At 36.6% G+C, this 11,940-nt stretch overlaps 1 protein-coding gene across 1 annotated transcript in view; it reads right to left on the bottom strand.

The window, feature by feature from the left end:
• Positions 1-1,588: 1,588 nt before the first annotated feature.
• The window catches only part of LOC124545361 (queuosine salvage protein), a 47,017-nt gene continuing 36,665 nt past the window's right edge, over positions 1,589-11,940 (bottom strand). The window contains exons 6-7 of the mRNA XM_047124266.1: positions 2,981-3,051; positions 1,589-1,905 (exon numbers count right to left, since the gene is read on the bottom strand). Of these exons, the coding sequence (XP_046980222.1) occupies positions 1,676-1,905; positions 2,981-3,051 (301 nt within the window). The 3' untranslated portion in view covers positions 1,589-1,675. The remainder of the gene's footprint in view (positions 1,906-2,980; positions 3,052-11,940) is intronic.

Raw genomic sequence — 11,940 nt, 5'->3', positions numbered from 1 at the left:
AGTTTCGGTGCGGGCAATGGTGGGTCAGACCTAAGCTGTTTTATCTTCCCTGTTAAAATCAATCAATCAATCAATGTGTGCATATCGCTATCCCATAATGTTTGTCACCTCTGTGTACTATTATCATCCTACCAGTTATTTTCTATAACCCGTGTCTGACAACTATGCATTCTTTGATCCTTACACAGTGGCGGGTACCAACATACTGCCTGCTGGAGAGTGCAGTCTTTCCAGTGTTGGTGAAATGTGTCATTGGCAACGGATGGGTGTGGGATGACCCACAAGGTATTGAAATCATTTAACAAGGAATACTGTTACTGCAAATTTTGAGTTCATCCAGTGCTGTTTCAAAATCGGTCATGAATTTTATTTTCCCAGATGAAATTGGTAGTACAATTTTCCTTTCTTATTCTCATAAAAATTAAGTTGTTGTGGAACAGTGATGTCTTTGGTAGTTAGTGCCATATCACCTGCAAAGGCTACACAATCTAGTTCTACATCTTTTAGTTTAAATCGTACATGGTGTGTTGACACAGTTGCACTTGCATTTATTCATTCTCTTAACAGTTTTGTCAAGGGAACTTCTGAATTAATAATGATGACAGCCCATCCAATAATCTGTGCATAAAGGGTACATGCACCGTGCATGTAAAATTGCATTCCAGTTATATTGCTTTGTAAACTATGTATAGGATTAGTAAGCATAAGGTGAGTTACAAAAAGGCTTGTTCAGATTTATTCAGCGTGTTTTTGTATTAATAGTAGGAGTTTTCATTTGACTGAGTATTATCTCTGCACAACTGGACATCTCTGTTGGTAGTGATGACACACTCATCCACCAGTTGGGGTACTTGAAGGTGTGCGCCTGCTCTATTCCACATACTGGAAGACAACTTCTGCCAGACTACGGATGTAAAGATGTTGGGTTCAATCCCTGGTCAGACCTAAGACTTTTATTTGTCACTGGTCATTTCTTTTATCTCTTGCAATGTTTATTAACATAAGAAATGCCAAGCCATACTGTTGTTCAAATTTCAAATTAAACTGTAGTCCCCTCTATAACTGGCTGGGTAAGTTAATGCAAATGGTCAGAGGAAGGTAAGGGCACAGCACCTCAAATAGGACAGTGTCTAATAAAGCCCTGATGTGCTCAAGTAAGCCTTAAAAACAGCTTAACTTTTACTATATTTTCAGAACCCTGAAGAAAGAAGAGCCCAGAACTGAAAGAAAATTAAGTGATACTGTTTGAATTTTATAAAAAGAAAAATGGAATTAGTGTTGTTCTGTATCGGTGCAATTATAAAGGCTGCTCAATTTGGTTGTGTTATACTGTCAATTAATATGGATGCAGCTATACATATGCATGAGGTAAAAATTTTTGTTAACTTGTAGCAAATGTTGTTATCTGTCCATTGCTGGTCTTGTTGTGCAATACATAGTTTACTCCAACTGATCTTTCTCATTTTGGAAGCTTTCTTTTCTTAACAATTCAAAATATAACTTTTTTAAATTGCTCCAGAATACTATAATGCGAAGTATTTGTCAGGAGGATAAACAGGACACTTTTTTATATCTATAGAAACAATTGTTTATGAACTTCACAGTCTTCATTCAAGCTATTTTCAGATTATCTGCTGACATGCAACAAAAATTAATTTTACTCCACGCTTGATGTTCAGTAATAAATACAGCGCACTTTGTGAAAGGGAATATATTCGAGAGAATCTGCATGTTCTCGCCGGTAGTCCCATAGGTAATGGTCAATAAGAACTGAGTTAACTGTAACATTGTTGATATTGTACTCTTGCAGAAGTTGCCTCACTTGTTTGCAAACACGCTCAACCACTTCAATCGAAACTCCTCGAATTTCAACTTCTTCTCGGCTACCGTTTGCTAGTATGTGACCTGTAACAAATGTAATTTGTTTATAATCATAAAACAACTTTTGCTGTGACTATGATATTTAAAACTAACTCACATGTAAAGATCACCCACATTACATCTACAACACTATTGTGACAGGTAGTGAAGGACTTTTTTTTTTTTTTTTTTTTTAATGCAACATGGATTCAGCACAAATAACAAACATCCAGAAAATAGAAAAATATTATGGGGTGGAAGTACATCTTTATTGTCTTCCACCGAAGCAAACATACAGATATCATGTTACTCCATGTTTTGCACCACTGTTTGATTTGTTATACATTTTGTTAAGCCTGAAACATTTCTCAAATACAGGGTAGCGGGCTATGTTCTCTGGTTTTGAACTAATATCTTAAATGTGACTCATATATGCTCAGTAGAATTCATATCAATTCATTGGTATCATTTATTTCAGCTCATTCCAGGCTCATGGAGTTGAAGGCATAATATGTCCATGAATGATCTCCTGAAACTTGAATCTGTAAACAGTCTATTGGCATAAAGAGTAAACCACAACTTTGAGGATGTACATTAGTGTGGGCAAACTTCTAGTTAATTACACTCTACACATTTTCTCTAACAATGTACTTCAGCATTTAGCATATGTTTTCAGAGCGCCAAATAGAAAAGCAGTCACAATAGCTACACCACTGTTGTTACAACAAAACATACTTCTGCTACAACATGTATATCTGAAATTTCAGGTACACTTCTTATGGATAATGATAAAACAATGTTATGGCTGCTGGCAATGGGTGAAACATTGCAATATGATGTGAACTCCATCTCAATTTTTCGTGGTATTTTTAAGGAACTGCCTTGATTGTGTTATACTTCTTAATAATTTAATGTTTACGCTTATAAATGATGGCTTATCTGTTATATAATTCCCTAAAGCCTGCTAAAAGTTCTGTGTGCTGTCCATATTTAGAGTGTATCATTAACTGGGAAGGTATGTACAACTACAGGAACCCCTCATCCAGTTTTAACATGCAACTGAACTGCTAGCCAAACAAAAAGGACTCTTTGAACATTTAGTAATAACAAAGAGACTTACCAGATTTTAACAGCTCCATGAGTTCATCAGTATATTTCATTGCTCCAAAATGGACCAAAACCTGTGGGACCCTATGAAAGTCACAGAAAAAGACTCCATGTATATTTCATTTTCATTAGATTGTTGTAAAAAATTAAATGAAGCCAACTACATTTATTACTTTAAATCACTTTGGGTGCCTTTTTTAATACACACACAGGCTACCTTGAAAAGTAACTTCCCTTCACATGAGGCATAAGAAGTACTGGGGGAACAGCTACTTAACTGGCTTGTGCAGTAGGGGTCAATGTACATAGAGCTGCAATAGTGAGAAAGCTCCACTGATTTTTATTTGCTTATAGCAGCCATTCATATGCGAGTGTCAACTGAACGTACCTCCAACTGTTAACTCCATTTTGTAACATAGTTTGTAGCAGCAAAAATATCTCAAAGATGTTCACATTAATGGTGACTTTTGTGCTGCATGCAGGCCACATGTGATGAATGAAGGTGTCGAGCTTCAATGGTTTCATTTTGTTTAAGGGTAGAAAGACGAAAATTCGTGATGATGACAGATGTAACCATTATTGATCTGTAGTCAGCAATGAACTGGTATAGAAAATTGATGAAACAATTTGTGAAAACAAACTTGTTACAACTAAATGGTTACACAAGTTTGTGCAGATTTACAAGCATGTTCTGCATGAGACTTTGACTAAACCATTAGATTACCAAAAGTACTGCATTTTTTGTATCCAAAACTCCTGTCTGAAAACCACAAAATTCAATGGATAAGTGCTTCACTTACCTTCCTTTCTTGTTATGATACAGAAGGAGAATAGAATCATGATCAGTGATAATACATAGGTATCCTACACTAATAAGGAATCAAAACAGCAGTGGTGTCCCCTCCAAACCAAAAAATGGATGTCAAACTCTGCCTGGCACATAGGTTATGGTCATGAATTCTTGGGATGCTATAGGAATCCCGTTTGTGGATTTTATGAAATGTGGAAAGGCAATCAATTTTCCTCATGTAGGACATTGAGTAAACTGTGAAGATCCACTAAAAACAAGTGATCACCAGTGTTGTATTTTTGCACGATAATACTCAACCACACTTTGCCCAGCATACACACGAATTGTTGTATCATTTCAAATGGGATGCTTTTGAACACCTATCGAACAGTCTAGACTTTACTCCAAGTAATTTATCTCATAACACTTTGACTCCAATGAAGAGCTGTAACATGTTGTCATATGCTAGCTGCAATTTCTGCCACCAGAATTTAATGCGGAGGGAATCTGTCAACTTGTTAAAGAGATACGATAAATGGTTAGATGTGAATGGTGATTATGCAGAGAAGTAATATAAAAGTGATATCTTAGAGCATTACTAAGAAATTTTCTTAACTTTCATATTTTATTCATAGCCTAATGGAGGTTATTTTCTTGATATTCCTTGTAACAGGCCATTAAATTAAAAGATATCTGGATTTAATCTTGACTTCAGTGAGTATAGAAAACACACTCAGAATGTGAGATCTGTATATGAGATCATCTGTACTCCTGCCTCCACTTCAGTTTGGTTGTCTAGGTCTGAATGAGACGTGGATTCCAAACTAAAATATTATGGTGTGTTTTAGTAAACTATTTTCCAGTTAAATAGCAATTTACTTGTGTTCAATAGTCCTCTTGTATCTTTACAGCTTTCTTGTAGCATTTAAATGTGGGATCATTATTCTTGTCATATCTTTATAAACACTAATATTTTGTTATCTTTCATATTGTACCACAGTATCCAGATTTCATGCGGCAAGACCAGAAAATAAATCAAGTAACTCTTGACAACCTCTTTCCCTGATATCTTTAATTGCTGAGCAAGTCTTTGTCAATTTTCCCTGAGGCTATGCACTGCATTTGAAACTTGGCAGCATCACCTGCTTTTATTTTGCTGCTGGTTAACATCCATGCACACAACTCCTTAACTGAAAATACTAATTGGGTGTAATTGCCCCAGCAACATAGAAGGTAATGACTCCCATATTCTCACTGCTCAACTGACATTTAAATATGATCAATTAGCTACAAGTTTTCTGTAGCCTCTACTGAGGAAATGTCTAGGAAACATGTTTACGCACAGTTCTTTATGGTGAATGGATACGAATGTGATATTAGTTACTGGAATGTATGTCTCTCATTGGATGGAAAACAAGCCAGTGCCTGTACTGACATACTATTTGTCCCCAAATTAAGGACTGATATTCTAAGATGCAGTGAAGATCTCGACTACTTCAGAACACATGTCAGTATAACTCAACAAATTAGTAAGTGGGATCATGCAGTCATTAAGACACTGCATCCACATTCAGGAGTAAGGACCAAATCTCCACTGACAATTATGACAAAATTATCTGGGTGCACAGCATCGAGGTTTTTTAAAATTCATACCAAATACAGAAATCAAAGATGACGACATTTGGATATTACAGCAGGGCCACATGGCTAGCTAATTACTGAAATAAACATGAATGAGCCATCCACTTTGAAACAGACTAAATAGAAGGAAAATGTGGCCTTAATGACACAACAATGGAGATAAGTCTTCAGACATAAAAGTGACTTCAGTTGTACCCCAAGGGAGTTTCATAGGTCCATTACTAATCACAACATATATTAATGACATAGTAGACAACATCAGAAGTTCCACGAGGTTTTTTGCACATGATGCTAACACAGTTGCTCAAATCCGATCTCGTGCAGAGATCTACTGTGATGCCAACATCTGCTTGGTTTTCCGTAGAAAGTGATCAACCCGCATTTTATCACCTGTGATGATTCAAAAAGATCAGTGTTATTCCTAGAGCTTCATTTCCTGTTTAGTGTGGCCATTGGTTTCACCAGTACTACAAACACCTTACCCATTCTCCTGAGCATCAGCTGACGTGCATTTGCAGAACTTAGTTGGTACAGTCTGATGCCACTTGAACTGCTTGGTAAGAATGTGAGGACTGCAGCATTTAAGCAGCTCCACTGCCAGCTTCTCCTCTTACAAAGTTTCTTGTACATAGTTTTCTGTGAAATGTAAAATCATATGGCTGGATGGTGATTTTTGATCTTCGAACACATGAAGTGACTGACTGCAAATACACTGAGATGACAAAAGTCATGGGATAGCGATATGCACATATGCAGGTGATAGTAGTACCTGCACATATACAGGTGATAGTAGTACCTCATACACAAGGTATAAAATGGCAGTTCACTGGCAGAGATGTTATTTGTTCTCAGATGAAAAGGTTTCTTAACTGATTATTGGCACATGACAGGAATTACTAGACTTTGAATGTGTAATGGTAGTTGGAGCTAGAGGCAACGGACATTTCATTTCGGAAATCATCAGGGAATCCAATATACCAAGATTCACAATGACAAGAGTGTGCCAAGATTACCAAACTACAGGTATTACCTTTCACAATGAACAACACAGTGGCCGACATCCTTCATTTAATGACAATGGGCAGTGGTGTTTGCATAGATGGCCGCCGAGTAAGTGACGCCAGAAACCATTTCCAGAAAGTTAAGTGATTTAGACAGGAATATAATTTAGTTTAACGCTGACAACAAATTAAATACGTGCATTAGTGTATCGTTTAGTCTTGCCGTTAAAGGTTTGACTTTTCTTTGCATATTTTTTCAGAAAACACGAAAAGATCGTAACTTCGCGAAGTCGCGCTTAGGCTTAAATTTTGTAAACGTGTTTGTTTCTTGTTTCAAGGTAATTTAACTAGTTTCTCGGTAACAAATAAGTAAACTACCGTAAATAGCGTATAACTTCATTGTTTTAATACAGATTTCAGAAAAACAGTGTAACTTTATATCAGAAACTTGCCTATATACATTTGTTTATAGGCCTAATTCTCGTAACGTTTTTGGAGAATCAAAGTTAAAGTATCTCGTTTAATTGTCCTTTTTTCATTCCATCGAGTGAAATATATAATAAATAGCGTATACCTTCGTTGTTTTAATACAGATCTCAGAAAAACAGCGGAATTTTAATTCAGAAACTTGCTTATATACATTTGTGAATAGGCTTAATTCTTGTAACGTCTTTTTTGATTTTCGGTAATTTAATTGATTTATTCTAGCTAAAGTATTATTTTAGCGATGAGTGAGAAGTGCCTGACTTGCCGTAGAATTGTTAGTTCCGGGGTTTGGTGTGATGGATGCAGTAGGTTTTTTCACTGGGGGGACTGCAGTGGCGTGGGTGTTGGGAAAGTGGATCAGGCTCATCAGTGGTTACGTAGGATTTGCAGCAGAGATAGGAAGATAGTGGAACAGGAGGGGAAAATTGCTGCCCTTCAGGCTGAGCTAGATCAGGCTAGGGAAGATCTGGACAGGTTAAAGAGGGAGAAGGGCAAAGAGAGGTGGGAAGTGGCAACAGGTAGCAGAAGGAACAGGCCTAGAACTAAGTCTGACAGTTTTGTGGTGAGTGTCAAAAATAAGTTTGACCTGTTGCTTCAGTTAGAAACTGATGAGCCTCAAGCAGAGGTAGGTGTAGACAGGACACAACAAACTTTCAATAGGAAATTGAAAAAGAATGTAGGAAAGTCATCGAAAAGGAAGAAAGTTTTGTTGGTAGGCAGTTCTCATGCCAGAGGTGTAGGCCAACTTCTGCAGGAGGAATTAGGACCAGAATACCAGGTCACAAATTTTTTCAAACCAAGTGCTAGTCTGGATCAGATGACAGAGGATTTAGGTTCACTCTGTAAAGGATTTACCAGGGAAGACACCGTGGTTATTGTGGGAGGGCCAGGGAACAGCATCGACAGAGATCCTGGGTACAGTATAGAGTGTGACCTGGTAAAGATTGCGTCGGCATCGAGACACACCAATGTTGAGTTTGTATCTGTCCTGAGACGCCATGACCGGCCTCATTTGAACTCTTCTGTTGGGAGAGTTAATTTGGAGTTGGAACGGCTGCTTGGGTCGGGTGCAGGGGCTCATATTGGTGTGGTTCCTGTTGATTATCTCAGTATGTGGGACTATACCAGGCACGGCCTACATCTCAACAGGAAAGGGAAGGGGAAACTGGCTGGGGTAATAGCAGGAAATTTAAGGGGGGGAGGCACTGCCATGAATGGTAAAATACCAGTGGTTACAGGTGTTGGAGCAGCACCTTTTTTAGGATAGGTAAGACAGAAAGATGTCAAGTTCTACGAGAGGTCAGGATTGAAACAAATCTTCAGTTTAGGAAAGAAATTAAACAGCACAATTCTAGCACATTGGATCACCAATCACAGCTATCAATTATAAATTTTCACCAATCACCAGAAATTTTATCTCCACCAAGTTGTATCTCAGTCCTAGGTAATTGCATTGATGAATTAAAGTCACCCAACCCAATTGACATAATCTGCCTCTCTGAACACCATGTGACCACTGGTATAGGAACTAGGCCTAAGCACAATGAGAAACTCAGACAGGAGAGTACTGCAAATGTTAGAATAAGGAAAGGTTCTCATAAAAGTATAATTAAAAATAATGTAAGTATATTTCATCAAAATATTGGGAGTTTAAAGAATAAAGTAGATGAGCTTCTGGTTTGTTTAGAAGATTTAGAAGCTGAGAATGAAATAGATATACTATGCCTGTCTGAGCATCACATTGTTACTGATATGGATAAGGTAAATGTAAGTGGTTATAAGCTCTCTGCACATGTAATGAGAGAAAATATGGAGAAAGGAGGAGTTGCCATATATGTCAAAAGTTATCATTGTGCAAAAAGTATAGAAACAAAAAAGTTTTGTGTAGAGAAACATATAGAAGCATGTGCCTGTGAGCTTAAATTAAATAAAGGCACATTTATAATTGTAACTGTATATAGGTCCCCATCAGGAAATTTTCATCTATTTCTGAAAAATTTGGACTCCTTGTTGTGCTATCTGTCAGACAGGGGGAAGCAAATTATTATTTGTGGGGACTTCAATGTAGATTCTCTGAAAGAGGGTAATAGGAAAAATGACCTTGAAGTATTACTCGGTTCTTTCAATTTGACACCCGTTATTGATTTTCCTACTCGGGTGGTAAAGGATAGCAGCTCACTGATAGATAACTTCTTTATAGACCAAGATAAGTTTAACCAGATAAATGCTCAGCCTGTTGAGAATGATCTTTCTGATCATGGTGCACAGCTAGTTACAATATATGACATAGCTCCATTCAGCAATACTAAACAGTCCTCCAAAGTAGTATGTTCAGTCAACGATTTAACAATTGCAAATTTCAGGGAAAGCCTACAGCAGTTAGACTGGGATGAGGTGTACCGTGAACCTGATGCCAATTTAAAATATAATTTATTTCATGACATTTTTGTAAATGCATTTGAAAACTGCTTCCCCAAGAAAATAGTTAAATATACTCGTAAGAAACCTTGTAACAAACCATGGCTTACTAAGGGTATAAAAATATCTTGTAACCGGAAAAGGGAAATGTATCTGACAGCAAGAAAGAGTAGTGACCCAGAAACTATCAAAAATTATAAAAACTACTGTGTTATATTAAGAAAAGTTATCAAAAAATCCAGGAGTATGTGTATCATGTCTGAAATCAGCAATTCTGATAATAAAATTAAAACAGTTTGGAATATTATTAAAAGAGAAACAGGTCAACCAAGAGCAGAGGAAAACAGTATTACCATCAAATTGAATGAAAACTTTACGAACAAAAAGTCAGAAGTTGAAAATATTTTTAATAATCATTTTCTAAATGTTGTGGATATAGTAGGATCCAGGTGTTCATTAGAAGATGCTAGGCTGTTAATGGAAGAGGCCATACCTATGCAATTTGATACAATTGAAATCTCACCCACTTCTCCCTCTGAAATTAGGAAAATAATAAACTTGCTTAAAAGCAAAAACTCACATGGAATTGATGGCATTTCCAGCAAAATACTAAAAGCTTGTTCTCAACAGATAAGTAAGATTCTCAGCCACCTGTGTAATAGCTCTCTGGAACAGGGCATTTTCCCTGATAGACTGAAATATGCTATTGTTATACCTTTGCATAAAAAGGGGGATAGATCTGATGTCAACAATTACCGTCCAATCTCCCTTCTAACAGCTTTATCCAAAATTTTTGAGAAAGTAATGTATTCAAGAGTAGCTTCACATATCTGTAAAAATGAAGTACTAACAAAATGTCAGTTTGGTTTCCAGAAAGGTTTTTCAACAGAAAATGCCATATATGCTTTCACCAGTCAAATTTTGAATGATCTGAATAACCGAACACCACCCATTGGGATTTTTTGTGATCTCTCAAAGGCTTTTGATTGTGTAAATCATGAAATTCTGCTAGACAAGCTCAAGTATTGTGGCATGAGTGGGACAGTGCACAAATGGTTTAATTCGTACCTAACTGGAAGAGTGCAGAAAGTTGAAATAAGTAGTTCTCGTAACATGTAAAGATCAGCACATTCCTCAAACTGGGGAACTATCAAGAATGGGGTTCCACAAGGGTCAGTCTTGGGTCCTTTGTTGTTCTTATTATATATTAATGACTTGCCATTCTATATTCATGAAGAGGCAAAGTTAGTTCTCTTCGCTGATGATACAAGTATAGTAATCACACCTGACAAACAAGAATTAACTGATGAAATTGTCAATACTGTCTTTCAGAAAATTACTAAGTGGTTCCTTGTAAACGGACTCTCACTGAATTTTGATAAGACACAGTACATACAGTTCTGTACAGTGAATGGTATGACGCCATTAATAAATATAGACCTTAATCAGAAGCATATAGCTAAGGTAGAATATTCCAAATTTTTAGGTATGTCCATTGATGAGAGATTAAATTGGAAGAAACACATTGATGATCTGCTGAAACGTTTGAGTTCAGCTACTTATGCAATAAGGGTCATTGCAAATTTTGGTGATAAACATCTTAGTAAATTAGCTTACTACGCCTATTTTCACTCATTGCTTTCATATGGCATCATATTTTGGGGTAATTCATCACTGAGGAATAAAGTATTTATTGCACAAAAGCGTGTAATCGGAATAATAGCTGGAGTCCACCCAAGATCATCCTGCAGACATTTATTTAAGGATCTAGGGATATTCACAGTAGCTTCTCAGTATATATACTCTCTTATGAAATTTGTTATTAACAACCAAACCCAATTCAAAAGTAATAGCAGTGTGCATAACTACAATACTAGGAGAAAGGACGATCTTCACTATTCAAGATTAAATCTAACTTTGGCACAGAAAGGGGTGAATTATACTGGCACTAAAGTCTTTGGTCACTTACCAAATAGTATCAAAAGTCTGACAGATAACCAACAAGTATTTAAGAAGAAATTAAAAGAATTTCTGAATGACAACTCCTTCTACTCCATAGAGGAATTTTTAGATATAAATTAAGAAAAAATAAAAAAAATAAAAAATAAAAAAAAATAAAAATAAAGAAAAACAAAAAAACACAAAAAATAAAGTTGTTATATTAACTTAAGTATGTTGTTAAATTAACCTAATTATGTCATGTATTGGAAAATTCGACTCGTTCCACATCATTACGAAATATCGTATTCATGATCCATGGAACTAGTATTAATCTAATCTAATCTAATCTAATAGAGTTGTCACTACTAACAGACAAACAACAAGAAGTAAAATAACCACAGAAATCAATGTGGGATGTATGACAAATGTATCCATTAGGACAGTGCGGCAAAATTTGGCGTTAATGGGCTGTGGCAGCACATGACCAACGTGAGTGCTTTTGTTAACAGCATGACATCACCTGTAGTACCTCTCCTGGACTTGTGACCACATTAAGTAGACCCTCGATGACTGGAAAATTGGGGCCTGGTTGGATGAGTCCCAATTTCAGTTGGTAAGAGCTGATGGTTGGGTTTATGTGCTGTGCATTCCCCCACAAAGCCATGGACACAAGTTGTCACCAAGGCACTCTGCAAG

The sequence above is a fragment of the Schistocerca americana genome, chromosome 8 (assembly GCF_021461395.2).
Source record: "Schistocerca americana isolate TAMUIC-IGC-003095 chromosome 8, iqSchAmer2.1, whole genome shotgun sequence".
NCBI classification, from domain to species: Eukaryota; Metazoa; Arthropoda; class Insecta; order Orthoptera; family Acrididae; genus Schistocerca; species Schistocerca americana.
Note: the sequence above shows the minus strand (reverse complement) of the source record. Positions and strands in the feature narration are given on the sequence as shown.